General features: G+C 38.6%; 1 protein-coding gene across 2 annotated transcripts in view; it reads left to right on the top strand.

Moving 5' to 3' along the window:
* Positions 1-18,939, top strand: part of PDZRN4 (PDZ domain containing ring finger 4) — a 363,093-nt gene that overhangs the window by 275,648 nt on the left and 68,506 nt on the right. For both annotated transcript variants that reach the window (XM_060657914.3, XM_060657915.3), the window contains one exon: positions 16,416-16,672. In XM_060657914.3, coding sequence (XP_060513897.3) covers positions 16,416-16,672 — 257 coding nt within the window. The remainder of the gene's footprint in view (positions 1-16,415; positions 16,673-18,939) is intronic.

Here is an 18,939-nt window from a genome sequence, read left to right on the forward strand (position 1 = left end):
GATTTTACTTTTTCAAATTTGTTCCATCCCCAAATCTCAAAAGCATCCTATCTCAATATGTTTAAATATGTCATAATCATATGTGACTGATAAACATTGGATAGAGAACCCTTTGGAATGCCATGTAGGTAATAAGGTATTATATATAATTTCCATATTTTTGTTGAACTTCTACTCTATGTCAGTATTGATTATTTTTTATGTATTGTCACATCACTTTGTCATAACAACTTTTAGAATTGTTTTAGAGCATCATTGTCACTAATGTATAGATGAAGAAATCAAAGTTCAGAAAAGGCAAGCGATTAGTCTGAAGTCACACAGCTGCTAAGGGGCAGAGCTCAGAATCGAGCCCGGGCTGAACATTCATACTTTTCCCCTTATGTTTTACTCTGCCTTTGTGTATTCTAGTAGTACGTCAATCACTATCTTTTCATATGCTGTTTATGCAACCTAGGCTTTCAAAATAGTGCTTTCTCTGTTTCCACAGGTATAGGCCACACGTTCTGGCCTCACAGACACATCATCTCATGAGGTCACCTGAGTTGCTAGATTCGCCTTTCTATAGCAATGTCCCATGTCTAAGATCCTGTACTTAACCCTGCTGTGCAAATCTCCCCCACACATTTCAAGAAATTCCTACAAATGGTGGGATCTAGCTATTGGTGAAATCACAACTCTTAGAATCCATCTTCTCAGCTCCACCAGGACATACCCTCAGGTCTGAGTTATTAGAAGAACCCTCTGAGGGTCCCTGCAGGACAGAGCAGAGTTGGCTTTTGTACTGTGAGTACCCACAGAATGTTTCAGGGCGAGCATGGGCAGTGCCAGGGTCTTTGAGATTTTCCTACAGAGGGAATAGCATATCTGTCACTTTACTCTTCTGAGAAAAGAGTCACCAGTGGGTGACTGTTAAAGCAGACACACATTGCCGCCCCTCATGCCCATGTTGTCCCAGTACCATATGAATCATCAGATAAAGTTGTCTAAATAGTTTGCGTCTAGCAGAAAGTGCTTGAATTTTCAATTCTGTGAAAATTGGGGCAAACAAGAGCTGTGGATGCTCCTTTGCATGGTCTGGGTCCATTTTTCTTGCCTGTGTCTTCATAGGTCATTTTAGTAGGACATAGAGAGGGCCTGAATCAGGAGTTACTAACGAGTCATAATTCTAAGAAGAAAAAAAACTATCTTGTCTTTTTTTTAATTGTCTTTAACACTTTTGTTCTTATTGGAATTTGCATGTTATATTTTAAACTGATTAAGCCCTGAAGATGTCATTATATATTTAATAAGAACTGCTTTTGATCATATAATATCAATGGTGACAAATTTTTATCTGTGTATTATTCTCTTCTTTATCTGGCTCCCAGACCTTTATTAATGCCCAGTAGTGTCTGAATAAAAATATTTTCACTTGATATAATTTTAATAACCTAATTCATATGTCTTTCATACATATTCATATGAAGACCACATAACCCCCAGAAAAATGAAATGTATGCTATGAATTGATTAGTGCATCAAGCAATTGTATCCGATGCATACAAAAATGTGTGTTCTCCATGATCTTACTTATAAAATGCTTTTTGAGTTAAAGATTTATGTATTCAGCAACCTGTAACTCCTACATGCTACTGTAAAAATCTTCAAAATATAAAACAGCAGTGGCAAACTGAGAGTTAATTTCCATATATGCAAACATCTTTAAAAGATAGGCAAAGCCTAGCTAAGTTAACTTAATGTTATCTGTTAATTTATTATGATATCTCCTTTATATGCAAAACTTTGGAATCTAAATCATGATTATAAGAAGAAGGAAATCTTAGATGAAAAACAGATGACTACCTCTTGTGACAGTTTCCTCTCAAAAAATTATGAAAGGGTCGTAAGAACAAAAATATACTATGTAATATTGAAGTATTGAAGAGCCGAGAGGGCGTGTGTGTGTGTGTGTGTGTGTGTGTGTGTGTGTGTGTGTGTGTTGGTACTCCTAAAGCACTATCATAAGGAGGAGGGTGTTTCAACTTGGCTCTGGTTGCAAGTGGTGGAAATCTGAGTCTGCCATTTAAAAGGAAATGAAGGAAGGGACTGTTTAAAGCCAAGACTTACCATCCTAGCGTCCGTATTAAGATAGAGCTACCTGAAGCATGAGATCTTTGTGGTGTAAAAAAAATCAAATTTCATTTAGCATTCTACTAGTCACTCTTCTTGAATTATTGTTTACCCCCTTGAAATGTCCAAGTCACCCTGGGATAGCTATTTGTAAGCTGCCACTGTGAGATGACATTTAAAACAAATGAAAGAGATATAGACAACATCCTCTTTAAATAAACAAAATCAACCTCGGCTTGAAAGCTGGTGTGGAAATGCTCGCTTTCTGTCCTACTCTTCTGTGCATATGGCGTTCTGGAAATTATAAATTCTGTTTTACAGAACTACAATATTTATTACCAGAGGAAAATAGATTATTAATTACAGCCAAAGGCTGCTTTGATTAAATATACAATTAATTAGCTATGCTAAGCTCATCCATCCCAGAGCTCCTAATATTTTCAGCCCGATGATTCTTCTAGTACTTTTAATTAAAATTGTTTTAAAAAGCCACAAGTTAGCCGCATGTGCACTTAAACTGAAGTTATCTCTTCAGTGTTTCACTGATTTCCGTATGCCATGTAATTAATCTTTAGTGATTAAATGTACATAAAATCATCGGAGATGCAAGGTAATTTGTGCAGACATGGAACAATGGAGAGCTTTTACTAGGACTTTGCAGGATTGTTTTATCTGCTGAAATTTAATTCAAAAGCCTACAGATGTTAATTGTTTGAAGGAATTAAATTTATAAAAATTTGCCCCTCTCCCCCACTCTTCTAAACAAAGTGAAATAAAGTCAACAGTATTGTGGAGAAAAATGTTTGTGGCAATTTAAATTTAAAAATTTGATGACTCTATCTGCAGAGTTACATTCACTCTATTACTCTGCCTTATTTTCTTCCAGAAGGAGACATAGAGCCATGTGGAACAGCTTTCAAAAGGTGTCCCCAAATACTGTTGTCTGACTTTTCATGCATGCACTCAGCCCAAAAGCCTGGAGTTGGTCGCCGCTCTCCATACAGCCCAGATGTTATTTTGCAGTTCTTTCTTTCTCTTTGAATCACTTGTGATTGTGCCCACTAAAGGAAAAACCTGGGAGAACCCAGGTGGTCTTTTCCCCCAGGGGCCTCATCCATCTCATCTCAGGGGGCTGGTGAACTGTTGTGAGGCATTAACAACATTCTGTTACACGTGGCAAAGCTAGGCCTTGAACTGGGGATCTTAAGGTAAAGGTTCAGTCACAGGTTGACGGGCTCTTGAGTTACCTCTTTGAGTGTTATCTGATTCACTTACAGAAGCAGATAGGGGATTCTCTTCCCTAAAGTTTTAAGTAATGTCAGAGGTTGTGTAAGGAGCAGTGCTTATTCATGCTTATGCATGCTGTTCATAGATTTTTTAGAACTGAGGAGGTCGTTGGATCGCATCTTTTCTAGCCTTTTCATTTTGCGGAAGCATTTTTTCACTTTTCACCTGGAGTTTTCTTGTCCAGGAGACACAAGTTAAGACAATTATCCATATTTATTAATGCCTGCAGTTCATTCACTACTTAATTTGAATTTTATGAACTGTCTGCTAAAAGAAAATAGAAGAATAAACTTCCCACCAATCCTCTTGTCCGATTTTTAGAGCTTCTATGCTAAAACTCCTATTGATGTTTAAAAATAATTAATAGGAATTTGTAGAAAAATCTTGGTGTTTTTTTTAACTTAGTAGCTAGTGTGATCTTGAACAGGTTGCTTAACCTGTTAAGGTTTAGCCTCTTTATCTGTAGGATGAGTGGGATATTTCTCTACCTCTAATAGCAGATAGTCCTGAGTAGAGTATGTGGTAAATAGGAAACACTCAACAGATATTTATTACTATTATAGTCTTTTTTATTCATTTCAGGGTGCACTTGAGACAACCATGTCAATGATATTATTGGTGCCAATTCCATTTCTTTGATATAAGATAGCATCAGTTTTTTGCATATACATCATCTTTTGCCTTACACAGCAATCTTTTTTGCTGTTAATATGGAACAAAATATTTCTTTTCAAAGCCTATGAGTTTGAGGAAGTTGGAAGCATGGTGTTAGGAAGGTTATGGGCATGAGTTCTGGTGGTTTTATTTGCGGATGTAGAAGCTTGCAAATTTCCCTGGGGACTTGGCCTTTTTTCTGTAGTTTCATGTCATTGACTGAGCTCAACAAGTGTCAGAATGAATTCAAATGGCAGAATTGATTGTTGAAAATGATTTAAACCTCCTGTTTTTCCTAGGTTGCTGGCTTTGTTCAGATTTTGTCCTGTCCTCTCAAACTGGCATAAAATAGCTTTCATCTTCCAGGCACTAAGTTAAAGATGCTGATATTGAAAGATACAGTTATATATCATGCAAGTTCTACTTTCTTGTGTTAATCCCTATGTTCTAAAACTCCTATGTATTCACTTGGGTAAAATATATTTCTAAGTTTATATTCCACACAGAGCTATAAATGATTCAGGTAGAAGACCCTAGAAAGTATAAATGTGTTTGTGTATGAGTTTGTGAGTATGTGTGTGTATGTGGGAATGAGACAGAGAGAGAGAGAGAGAGAGAGAGAGAGAGAGAGAATTGTGTGCATCTGTGTATATGTATGTGTGTTTATGGTGAAACAGTTAACCTACCTGGCTAGGTGGGTACTAACCAGAAAGAGTTTCAGAACATTGGTTGAGGTAGGTTTTGATCTCTAAGATAATCACAGAAAATATAGGGAAAATATAGGTCTGTAGAGGATGGGCAATAGCTACTTAGAATGCCTTTATGCCTTTCTACTTAAAATTCAATTTCTACAGCTTGCATTTCCTTACAGTGTGGATTTGATTAATTGAAGTAGAAACCAAGGCTAGACTGTTGCAGACAATCTGCTAAACTGATAGGTATTAGAATAGGTATGAATGAAAGGATAAGAATATTGTTTTACAACCCTACCCATCTTCTCCTGGTTGGACCATCCATGCTTTACCTGTCTTGATCCAGGCACAGATCATTTTTCCCAGTAACTTCCTAAATGGTTTCCTGATTTCCATTCAGTTACTTCTCACCACAGTCTTTGGAGTTATCTTCCCCAAACCTAAATGAGACTGTACTACTTTTCTGATGAAAGGTGTTGTTTAAAACAAGTATTTTAGGGGTGCCTGGGGGCTCCGTTGGTTACATGTCCAACTCTTGATTTCAGCTCAGGTCATGATCTCATAGTTCATGAGTTTGAGTCCTATATCAGGCTCTGCACTGACAGTGCTTGGGACTCTTTCTATCTTCCTCTCTCTCTGTTCCTTCCCCCTTGTCCTCGCTCGCTCTCATTAAATAAATAAATTTTTAAAAATTAAAAATATCAAAAAATACATTACTGTGGCCTATTAAGGACACAGGGATCTGTGTCAGACCCTTCTTTTCCACCTCTTTGCCAGACGTTTACCAAATCCCCCATACTCCATCACACCAGATCTCTCTTTGGTTCCCAGAAGACTGGCTTTTTCATGCCTTTACTCTAAGGTTCCTTTCTTTTTTCCCATCTTTGCAACTTATGAAACTCTTCATCTTTTGAGACCCAACTCAAATGTCAAATCCCTATACTCCTGGGCACATTTAGCTCTTTGTGCTCCCACAGAACATAGTTCATACCTTCAGCTCTTGACAAGTCTGCTTACAATAATAGATGTATATGTTGTTTTCCCAAACAGGTTGTGAAGGGCAGGTGCCTTCCTTGCTCAGCCTCTTATACCTTCTGACCTCAGCGTCCACAACTTTCAAAGGGGGATAAAATACTTGCCTCACATGATCATTTCTGGGTGTGATTGAGAACATATAAGCCAAGTGCTTCGCTCAGCTCCTGGCACGTTGTGAATGCTCACTCAGTGCTAACTGATATTATGGTCGTTGTCACGGCCAGGACTGTGAGTGCAGGTATTAGCTTGTATCCCCAGAGAACCGCCTAGTTTCCGTCACTCAAGAGTTAGGAAGGAAGGAGGGAAGGAAGGAAGCATCCCTCAGCAGCATAGCAATCTGTTTGCTGCCTTAGCTGTATTACTTATTTGATCCTACCCACAACTCTGAGGGGTATTAGCATCTCCTGTTCCAGATGAAGAAACTGAGGCTCAGTGAGTTTAAATAACTTACTCAGCGTGACACAGCTAATACTGAAACTCTTTAGATCCCAGTTCTGAATGCTTCCTGCATCTACAACTTTGATGGATTAGTGGGGCTTCTGAGCGGAGCTTCTGAGTGGGGCTTGCCCTTGTGTGCCACTCAAATAATTTACATATTTCAGTAAATGGAATAATCTGGGTAACTGGGCTACCTAATGGAGCTGGGCAGTGAAAGGAAAGCAGTTTGCATGTAAACACAGGCAACGTTCATGACAAATCCAATCACATTTGTTTTAACATGGATTTTGCTAGGGAAATGAAAAGTTAGCACATGTTTATTGAGTATCAAGTATGTACCAAGCATGGCTCTGGGACTTTAAACTACAGCACTGAACAGAACTGTTAGTTTCTTGTCATTGAATGTTTTTTTGTTTGTTTTTTTTTTTTTTGTTTTTGTTTTTGCACGGAAGCATTTAAGTAGGGATTGCTTTTGGAGATAGGGTACAGCGAAATTTTGGTGAAGATGTTATTGGCATCTTTGATGTTCTTATGACAGATGCCATGTTACGAATAATTCACTATCTCCTGATTCTTTATTAGTAGCTACGTGGAACACTTGTATTCCTTTCATTTAACAGATGGTTATTTTTGGCACTTCTTTGGCACTATGCTACTGTGGCTGATGGCTGAGACCCAAGGTTATGTTCTTGATATCCATATATCCCCTAATAACAAAAAATTAGACCAAGAGATCTTGTCCAGGGGCTAAGAGCACATTTCCTCTTTTTCAGTGAATATGAAAACAAATTGCTCTAGGGGCGCCTGGGTGGCTTGGTCGGTTAAGCGCCCGACTTCGGCTCAGGTCATGATCTCACGGTCCGTGAGTTCGAGCCCCGCATCGGGCTCTGTGCTGACAGCTCAGAGCCTGGAGCCTGTTTCAGATTCTGTGTCTCCCTCTCTCTCTGCCCCTCCCCTGTTCATGCTCTGTCTCTCTCTGCCTCAAAAATAAATAAATGTTAAAAAAAAAAAAAAAAAAAAAAAAGAAAACAAATTGCTCTAAATCCTCAGTTATTGATGCTGTTTATAGTAATTTTTAAAAAGAAACTCTGGGTCATTTAATTACGATGAAGATTTTGCCCAGTGAAATAATGTGAGTTCATTTTAAAAGAATTTGCCCTATATATGCCTTATGTCTTTACACCCTTAGGCCCAGTCCAGAAAATGTTAGGTCTGCCTGAGAATTTCTCATTAAGTTTAACATACTTGGATCTGATATGTCAAAACTCAATGGATAGGTTTATTAATAATCAGTTACATCAGCTTAGTATTATCTTAGGAAGTAAAAGGTCAGTAAGTAGTTGTTATCCTACCATTTTATCAGTGGACTCTTCTCCAAAGACTTCAAGTCATTATTCACTGCTTATAGAGTCACTTGAAATATAAAAAGTCTTTTTATAGTAATGAAAGAGCTCCCACAATTAGCCAGAAGGCAGCCATCTATCTTTTTAAATAGCTCAGCTTGGAGGAGAACAGGATTTCAGGTGATATTCAGTAGATTAATTGTTATGACAAGATAAAGTTGGTGATACCAATCTGTGTTTTTTGCTGTAGGGATGTGTGTGTGTGTGTGTGTGTGTGTGTGTGTGTGTGCGCGTGCGCGCGCGCGCGCGCGCGCGCACACACACATGTCCACAAGAAAAAAAAAAGACATTCAGTGCAGAGTAGGAATTTGTTTCTCTAAAGATATGCAAATACAGAAGTAAACTCTGAAGAAGCTGTGTCCAACAATTCCTTACAATTATTATTAACTCTAAGTGATTACAACACGAATCTGTTTTTAGCTAATAACTGATACAATAGGATTTTGAAACATTTTATTTCAACATAATTTCAGGCTTCCCGAAAAGTTTTAGTAAGAGTAGTACAAAGAATTTTCAAATACCATTCATCTAGATTCCCCAGATTTTAACATTACATTACATTTGCTTTAGATTCATCCTCTACCTTCCCCCACCTCTCACCCTCTCTTTTTCATGAAGTTCTAAGGGTTAAGATCACCAGTAACAGACAAATCCATACTACTTGCCTCCTGATAGGATAGATGGAGAAAGACACAACACCACTTCTAGGCATTCTTGCCAAAAACACAAAACCTGTACCTAATGAAGGAAACACACTAGACAAAGACACACTGAGAGATATTCTGTGAAATAACTATGCATATCAAATATATGAGTACTTTAGATTTGCTATGTGATCTCAATAAAAGTTGTACTTTCTTTCTCCCTTAAAAATGCGACTTTTGCTAAATCCGAGAAACTGGTAATTGTATTTTTGATGCAACTAATTTTGCTAGTGAACTTAATTTGCAAAGATGGTAAGTTTCAACTTTTACCATACGTTTTTGTTATTGTTTGAATCAGAGAAGTTTATGTCTCGTTCTATCAGGCAGGGCCCCAGAAGGAAACGGAAGTCACAAAGGATTTAATTGAAGCGAATTTAATGATGGAGCAACTTATAGGGGGTGTGAGCAGAGTTAAAAAGAACATAGGAAATCGCAGTATAAAGAAGTCCTTACTGCCCATACCCTTGAAGAGGGACATTGAATGAGAGATGTTAACAGAACCTAGCAAGATCTGGTGTCCTGAAAGCCAGGTGGAGAGGGAGCTGGATAAAGACATATCGTACTAGCTCTCTTACCATTAACCGAACCAAACAAAATACATAAAGCAGGGAGCACAGTGACGCAGTATACAGTGGTCAGTGTCCCAGAGCACCGAACTGGGTAGACTAGACTGTACATCTGATGGACAAACTAAGAACCGCCAGCTCATGTGCCAAAAAACAGATACCTCCATTTCTTTCATTAACATAATTGAAATAAATCCATTTATATGAAGGTTAAAAAAAAAACTATGTTGCATATATTTCAATTTATTTCCCTCAGTAAGAATCAAAACATACCATGACCTGTTCTTTAATAACAGGGATAATTTATATAAATAATCACTTCCAAATGGGAAAGCTTAGAAGAGAAGAATGTGGCAGTGGGAATCAGTAAAGAAACAGAAAATACAGAGGAAGGGCTACAAAAAATAAAACAAAAGATAATCAAGGGAAAAAGCAATTAGGAAAGGTGCATCCCCAAGATTGCCTATAACCAAAATGATCAATTTGTTCAAGAATAGTTCTGATAAATTCACAAAGAATGGGTCTACAATATCTTGATAAGAAAGGTTGAAGATGAGTCATGCTTGCATTTGGGAATACCTCACTATCAAAGTGTGCGGTGAAAGGGATCAGGAAGTAGCACACTGTCCTACAACAGTGACCTCAGTGTCACAATCAATTAGTTAAATGTAACAATAGGCTTTCGAAATATCACCTTGGGTTACCGGGGGTCTGCAATTCATTACTATTATATGTATGAGCCTTTTTAACATATTCAGTTTTTTAGGTTGTGAATGTATATCATGTCACGCAAAGGTTATTAAGGACAAATCCCACAACGTCACAAATTACGAAGGTTAGGCAATAGTCTTTACTGGTAAAACATACAAGTCAGGAGTGAGTAGCATGGGGAGTTGTGCAGGGGCCACAAACTGATGGACATGCATTGTTTCTGTAGTCCAGTGAAGGGATCCCCACCCACTGTTGCTCTCTTCTTTCGGAAACATTATCAGTAAGGAAACAGACTACAAGAATTTCAGAATATCCGGGTTAGAAGTTAGTGACTTCCATTTGGCTGGGAAAGCCAGTTGCCTTGCGCAGGGGGACTTTGGAGCTCAAAGCTGTAGCACCCCCACACACCAGGAAAATGAAGCTACCAGTCCCTCATAGTCCAAGCTTGCCAGAAGGAACCCCAGGATCACTTTTGGGTAAGTCTGCCTATTATATCAATGTGATCATTACATATTCGCATCTAAAAATCCAGTAACCATGCTTTCAAAGCAGATCACTGCAGATCACACAGACTTTTGGCTTAATGCAATTTAACATTTCTTGTATTCTTCTAAAATTACATCATTTTCACAAACCCACCAGTGGTTATTTTGTTCATTGATAACAGTAAAGCAGGTCAAAATTAATTTTGTCAGTCTTTCACTAGGTTTTCTTCATATAATTTTGCACAATTCTTATTCTGTGTGTTCTTTTTACTATAAATATTTTTTCTCCTGTGCTATGCTTAATTGATATGACAGATGTCTACATAGAAGCAAACATACCAAAGTTGAGAAAAAAATTATATGCTTAAATTCCCTAAAATGCATTTAAAGATTATATATGACAAGTGTTTTAATGACAATAGGGTTTGGATTATTTTACATTTCTTCCATACCAAACATTTTAGCACCAATTTAAATATCATTTCTTCCTTTTATAAAATGTTACCAGGCCATGTTTTTACAACACCTCCATAACTATCAGAGAAGTTGATCAGCGTTCACATAGAGCCTTTCATCAAAATTAATTCCACATTTACTTGTGAAGGGGGAGATCTTATAAACTGGCATTGCCCAACTAGAATTATACTACTTGGCTCTGAGGATCTATATGTAAACCATAGTAGATGATAGCACTGTATTATATAATTGAAATTTGCTAAGAGAGTAGAACTTAAATGTTCTCACCAAAAAAATTAATTAATCAATATGTGAAATGATGGATGTGTTAAGTAACTAGATGGTTGGAATCCTTTAATGGTATATACATATACCAAATCAACACAGTGTACACATTAAATGTCTTACCATTTTCCATGTCATCTATACCTCAGTAAAGTGAAATGAATGAATGAGTGAATGAATGAGTGAGTGAGTGAATAAAAATTTTGTAAACATAAAAACTAATAATATTCAAGTTGAAGATTGGTCGATGTCACTTGCACGTAATCTACAGTATTCTATGCTTCTTCTCTTGAGTTTTCTTATATGCATTCTCCTATGAAAGGCACAGATGCATAAAAGGCCTTATTTTTCATAAGAGGAAACAGAGGTTTGGAAACCCTCATCATTCCCAAACAGCTGACTCTGGAAATGGCAACTCACCAGGGTGACTTGGTTATTCACGCACTTGTTTGCACTTCAAAAGGAAAAAAAAGAAAAGCCTGTTTGTTTTCTGATACTCAAGAAAATTTTGCATGTGGCTGGATTTGGAGGAATAATCAAAGTAGCACAGCTCATATCCAAGCTGAGGCCACCAGTCACTCTGGGGAGGTTGCTGACAAGTGGCCCAGATTTTGCAGTTTATCCAAAAGGGTAGATTGTTCGTTAAACAGAAGCCTCATCAAACATTGCCATGATATGGTTTACATATGAAAAGCTATATTCTTTACTTAACATTCACAAGTTGCTTATGGATTAATTAGCCCATCTGCCACAACAAATGTATTCACACTTCTTTTGCATTGGTTGCTGAAAAGTGACTGCCTTTCTCCTATCCACTTAGCCCTATCAGTATAATGGAAAATAACTTTTTAGAAACAAGACACTTAATTTTTCAACTTATAAGTTCAGGGGTAAGAGAAAAACCTTCCCAGAAGATTGTTTCCCACGATTGGTTTTTCTTTTAGTCACCAAGTATTCGTTTATTTGTTGGTTCATCTGACTGTCTTACAACTGCTCCAAGTTTGATATGATTAAGACTGCTCCTGGGGCACCTGGGTGGCTTAGTCAGTTGAGCGTCCGACTTTGGCTCAGGTCATGATCTCATGGCTCATGAGTTCGAGCCCCGCATCAGGCTCTGTGCTGACAGCTCAGAGCCTGGAGCCTGGTTCAGATTCTGTGTCTCCCTCTCTCTTGCCCCTCCCCCGCTCATGCTCTGTCTGTCTGTCTGTCTCTCTCTCTCAAAAATAAATAAGCATTAAAAAAAAAGAATTTTTTTAAATAAAAAAAAAAAGACTGCTCCTTCCATGTGCTTCCAGTCCCAAATTTACAAGGGCAACCACATATCTCTATTGTAGAACTTCTTCAATTGACATCTTCTCCTTTCTTATGCTGTGGCCAGTTCTGATCACCTCTTTAGATGCACAGTGTGCTGGTTTCTCCTCTATCTCAAATCAGGTGGCTTAATCATCATTTGAGAGTCCATTTGTCCCACTCTGGCACCTATAGCCCTTTGTCAAATAGCAATCACACAAGTCTTTTCAGTTATACTCCAATTGCTATACTCTCGTTCAGTAGTGGTAGAACCAAATCTGTTTTGGCCACAATTATCAAAATGCCAGATGTGATAGTAATAGAGGGAATTATCTCGTAGACTCCTCATGTTTATTATGACTCTAACCTCTCACCTGTGCCATTCAACAACGACTTCACAAAAAAGTCTCTTTCTCAATGCCATGTTTCAATCAAATCTCCAGCCTTTTTGAAACCCTTCTGGATGTAAACTTCAAACTCAAACCCCATGACAGATGGGTGTTTCTCCCTAATTTTCAAATTACCTTTCTTCTCTTCCCATCAGTTTTGCTCCCAACCCTTTTTATCTAGTTTTTTTTTTTCTCCTGAAAATCAACTTCTCTCTTACTCTCCTAGGATTTTTGTTTCCCTCCATTTATTTAGCATCTAGAACATTTTGGCTACTTATATTAAATGGGACACTGTTAACAGAGGGCTTCTCCATCTCCTGTCTCATTTTCACAAAACAAATAAAAATTGTATGTTGTTTGTACCAAAGCAAGATTGAGACAAGAAAGAAAGAAGGGGGAGGGGGAGAGGAAGCACAGGAAGGAGAGAGGTAGAGAAAATGATAGAAATGGAATAGAATGATAAGGATGTGGCACCATGAAATATTAGATACCTTGCTGTTGGTTTAGGATCTAGCCACTTGGGAAAAATGAAGTGTGGCTACTGATTTATTTGTTAATTTACTACAAAATTTTTTCTACGGTATTAAAACCTCAGGTATTCTTCCATGTTCTTCTTCCCCGGTGTAATTGATGATAACTGAGCAAAGCAACTGCCAGAAACTCCCAATTAAGCTATTGTTTTCTGTTGTTGTGAAAGGCATAATTTATAAAATGGTGACCTTTTGGTAGGCTAACAGTATGTTGATGAACTTCAAGTGAAGTGAAAAAAAAAGTGTTTTGTTATCATCAGTGCTTACATTTTCTAAGAGATCATGTGAGACAGAGCCTTTAAAGGTCATAGACTTCTTTACTTTGAGAGATATTAAATAGCTTATGAAAATAGAGGTCAGCTGCATGATAACTGGAAGAAAAGAGCATTCCCAATGGGGAAGTAAGATATTTGAGATTATATTGACTGTCCTTTTTGAAGATTGTATTTGACTGTCCTTAAAGCAGAAAATGAAATTTGCATATAAATGCTATAATTGTAAATGAATGAATGTACAGGTCTTAAAATCAATACCTATTGATCTTGCTGTAAGAACGCTAATATGGTCTGCATATACTAAGTGTTATAATAAGAACTAATTATTTCACAGTCTAAAATAGTATTTAGTAATTTTTATGTTTCTGCTTAAATTGTTATACTTTTCTGGATTTTGCAAAAAATAATCATGAATCAGTAAGGAGCCCACTTTTTAAAATTATTCTTGCTTCGAAAATCACTAAAACAAGTAAGAAACAACAGAATACCAAGACTTGATTATAGGCAACGTGCTGAGACACCTTGAGGAAGAAATAGAATAATGGCATTAGTCTGTCCACTACTTAATGGCACACAATTTATGTGTTAGAAGGATTTAATGTGTGACTGGAAGACACCCTGGCCACAAATTATTTTTCCCTTTATCCTCAGATACTGCTTGAAGTCCTTCAAAAAGGGCACTGTCTTCTTTCATTCTACCACTGTTGGAGGTCACTTTAAATGAAAAGCTTTAACATATTGACATGTTCCAGTAGGTTTTAAGTAGTCGATAATAGATTATGACCAAGAATTCTTTTCAGAGTAGGAAGGGTGTAAGACTTTCCCAAAATGGATATTCACTAATCTGAAGGGACACCATAAAGTGGGAAGCCTGGAGACAAATGGCAATTTCTCCCTGCCACATAGATCCTGGTAGAACAATCTTACTTACCATTGGATCATCTTCTACAACCCTGAAACTTAGAAATACTGACCACGGTATGAAACATAAAGATGATACCAGCCAACATGAGAGGCTAGATTTTAGGCTGTGTTTTTCCATTCTTGGACTTCACTTATCATCTGTTGATGACACATCCTCAGGGGAGACAGTGGTGGGCCTAGCCCAAAGTGTCATTGTCCAGTAGTTCAAAGAATGAATGCCTGTGTCCATACCTGTCCCTTCTTCACATATTCCCATATGCCCAAAGTCATCCAGACATCTCAAGGGTGTACCAATAAAAATTTAGTAGTCACGTTCAAGTTTAGTCCTTGGAGAAAAGAATCAGAGTGAGAATTTACAGAATAGAGAATGTGGGCACACTGGTAGGTAACCATTCACATCTTTTACTGAAGTTTCTTACTAGTGATCCAAGAACTGTACTGGGACATATTTTGCTGGTGAGGAAACTTAATTGCTCAATTTTTGAAGGCACATTAACTCTTTCAGGGTCCATTGAGTAAATTAGCTCCTCCAGGTCATTAAACCTGTCTCTACATGACATGACAATTTCTACCTGGCATTGTATCATTTACCCCCAAACACCCCATACTTGCTCTGAGCACATACATATTCTTTGTCTACTCAGGGAGAGAGAATGTGCTCATTTGGATGTCAGCAACTGTTCTAATACTGCAACTCAGCGACTCCCTTTGCTTCTTTTTAAGGCACCCAGGGATCTCTAAGGATTTGCTGGTGCATAGCAGTTATCAGAGCCTCCCCACCAGGCGGGTGGCTTAGTTGTCTAGAAATGGTATAATTTCAGGGGTTTTAAGCACAGTATTGTGCCCCCAAGTATCTCTTCCTATCTGCAAAAGCCAACATTATTGATTCATTTAGGGTGGGAATTGTGCTGTAGTCCTTGATGCTGTAGTCCTTTATTAAAACACAACTTCCACTAAGGGACTCTGCTCTCAGGACCCATTTTAGAGAAATAAATGGACAGCTATTTGAGAGCAATCTGTACTGCCATTGGGGAGGATGTTTAGAAGAGTGTGTGACTGTTTGGAATGCCACAAAGTCTAGGGAACGGCATTGGCTCTTGATGATTAGGCATGGGAGAGTCTCACAAAAACAATGATTTTTTCTCTTCCACATGCCAATGGTTGGCCCTGCTGAGAAGCACTGGTGGAGGGCAAAGGTAAATGTTCCCTATTTCTCTGTTCTGTCCAGGGCTACCTTGGAGAGTCATAAATGGGTATAAATAAACACAGGTGAGGATCCAACTGCACATAGTATACTCAGACATGTTTTAGAGCAGTGTTCCTTTCAAGTGCATCTAAATCAGCTGGGATTTGTTAATATGCCAATTCTGATTCAGCGGGTCTGGGATAGGGCCAGGGATTCTGCATTTCTAATAATCTCTTATGTGATGCTTAGCTGTGGGTCCACAGACCACACAGAATAGCAACGATTTAAGATAAAACGTACATGACAATGACATGGTCTTGGATTCAAAAGTGATGAAAATGAAAGAAATTTGACAACACCAAAAAATTGGATTTCAGGCCAGTAAGACTTGGATTAAATATTGAAAATCCCATCAAGAGATTGATAGAACATTAAAAAAAAAAAAGATATACTTAACATTTCTATCTATCTGAAGATTTGGGTAAATGTTTTCTGAGGCTGATGTGTTATTTAAATTTTTAAGTCTAGGCACGCCTGGGAGGCTCAGTCAGTTAAGCGTCCAACTTTGGCTCAGGTCATGATCTCACCATTCCCGAGTTCGAGCCCCATGTCGGGCTGTGTGCTGACTGCTCAGCGCCCGGAGCCTGCTTTAGATCGGTGTCTCTGTCTCTTTCTGCCCCTCCCCCACTCATGCTGTCTCTGTCTCTCAAAAATAAATAAATGTTAAAAAAAAATTATAAAAAAAAAATTTAAGTCTTTAACTGAGGATCCTCACGATGTACTTCCTAAAGAAACAAGAAGCAGTTGTTTTCCTAATCTTCACCTCCGCATGTTGGTGAAGAGTTCAATAAATGTCAGTGTCTGATTAAATATTGCGTTACAAAACTCGTATCAGAGCTGGTTTAAACTCACCCTCCCTACCCTTTATTAATCTACGATGACAGCCTCTCTGTTCTTTCCTCTGAGATGAGAAATGTGCTTTTATCTTCACAGGTCAATGGGAAGGATCTCTCAAAGGCCACCCATGAAGAGGCAGTGGAAGCTTTTCGAAATGCCAAGGAACCCATTGTGGTCCAGGTGCTAAGACGGACGCCTCTCAGTAAACCCGCGTATGGAACGGCCCCGGAAGTGCAGCTCATGGACGCCAGCACTCAGACAGACATCACCTTTGAACACATCATGGCCCTGGCCAAACTTAGACCACCTACCCCTCCAGTGCCAGACATCTGTCCATTTCTGCTCTCAGACAGGTATCTTTCCTGTCATTTTTCCCACAGCCCTATTTGTTGTCATTCAGCCGTGTCAAGTAGCGGTTGGAGAGAATCAGTCACGCTAGCAAGTTGACAATTAGAGAGACAGGATCTCAGTTCTGTTTGGAAAATGTCTCTGCCGTATCTGTATCCAATTAGTTCTCAGCTGCCCCTGCTAGCTACTTTCCCTGACCCACAGAGTTGCTTCACTTTGGGAATCGTGCTTGCTGAGGAGCGATGAAAAATTCTGGCTCTGATTAGTTCATCTTCATATTTCCAGCCATCAAAAGCCTTATGCCACTCATGAGCATTGGTCAGGGAAATAGCTTCTCTCACCAAAGCTGCCAAAAACCTTATTAAGACTGACACAGAAGTGACATGTTGGCAGTATATTCTCCTCTGTGAGTTGCCGCTCTCCCTTTCACTCTTTTGCTTTTCTCTTCTTTAAAGGAAAAGCTAGGAAATTAATTTAATTAAAGTGTAATTCTCCAAAGAAAGCAATTACCCAATATATTGAGATGTAAGCAAAAAATCCTGGCTGTCAGTGAGTAAGTACAGAGCACCGTGAAATAAGGATCTATTAAATGAATAGTTCTTCCCAATTTTTACCTAATTTCAAGGGAGTTTGAGATATTCTATTCAAATAATCTTACTTGTACAGTTTTGTTTTATGAGAAAGTGTGTTTTGCCCCATACATTTTGTTCTATGAGCTTTTAAGCAAATGTTCAAACATTATAGAGAGTTTGATTTATAAGAACAATAGTCTCTTTGGACTGCATTGTCATTGCCTACTGCAATCCATTTGACACATTATAAAACATGGATCTGATCATGCCAGTTCCCTGCCCTTTAGCGGCTTTTGTTAGGTTCATTCCAGTGGCTCACAGGTGTACATTCGAATCACCTGGTGATTTTGAAAGGCAGTATCAATGCGATGGCTGAATCCCACTTCAGGCCAATTAAAAAGGAGTTTTTAGCTTGAGGCCCGAGCGCCAACATTTTTCAGAAACCACCCTAGGCATTTTTAACGTGCAGCCATGTTTTTGGAAACTGCTCCTTGAAACTTCAAGTCCTGGGAGGGTAGGAGCCCTGTTTATCTTGCTTATGACTCCATTCATGCGTGTATTCCTTATTAAATAGCCCCCTTCATCAGGCACTGGAACTAGGTGCCGGGCTTAAAACCAGTAACAAAACTAAAGTCACTCCCTCCTGGAGCTTATATTCTAGAGGAGGAGATGAAGAACACACAAGCAAACAAATATATAATATCTTTTAGTACAGCCTGATACAGGGTAGCCTTCCAATAAATACTTTAATGAATGAATAATAGTTAATTTGTATTAGCTAATCTGACACTTGTCAGGTAATATTAGTTTTCATTCATTGACACATTTAGTCCTCACAACAATCTTTTGAGGGAATGCACCGTATTATTATCATCATGGACATGGGTAGATGTTAGGTAATTTGGCCAAGGTCACATAGCAAGGAACTGATAGGGCCAGGCTCCTGAGCCTAAGAGGTCAGACCCCAGCACCCACTCTCTTAACCAGTATCCTATGTCGCTCTTCGTAAGTCCTGTAGATCTTAGCTTAGAGGCAGCCTCTTCTAGCAAACTTCCTAGGGCTGCAGAAGGGACATCCCCCCATCTGCTCTCATAGCCTCCATATCTCCCCTTAAGTACCAATCACATCATATTAGCAGTCCCGCTTACTGCTCTACCCAATTCAAGAATTGAATTAGCAGTCCCGCTTACTGCTCTACCCAATTCAAGGGCAAGAACTGGATTTTGTGCACCAACAGATTTCTAGCACTTGGCGTTGGGCCTAGCATCTGATAGGCAATAAATGTTTATTGAATGAATAAGGTGCCCCTCCTGGCAGGGCTCCCTTCTTACCAACTGAAAGATAAGGAAAACACATCAGATGCCCAAAGCAGCAAGCTTAACAGTTTACCAGCTCAAAAGGGTTTTCAGAGCCAGCCCAAATTTAAGCAAGGAGGACTTACCTATTAGAACCAGTAAGCAAGATGCTGCTTATATGGCTTTTGCTATTTGGGGTTCAACTTGATTAACCCTCTGTGGGGACGACAGCCATAGATAGCACTGAGAAGGGGCTGGTAGGGTATTTATGTTGCCTGTATGAGGGCACCAGGATGCATCTCTCTTGCCTTTCAGTTACAGATAAGGAAACTAATTTATACCACTAACTCCAGTTTTTCAACAATGTCTACACTGGCAGGACTTAGAGGTTTCACTTGCCACCAG

This window comes from Panthera onca, chromosome B4 (assembly GCF_046562875.1).
Source record: "Panthera onca isolate mPanOnc1 chromosome B4, mPanOnc1 haplotype 2, whole genome shotgun sequence".
Classification (NCBI taxonomy): domain Eukaryota; kingdom Metazoa; phylum Chordata; class Mammalia; order Carnivora; family Felidae; genus Panthera; species Panthera onca.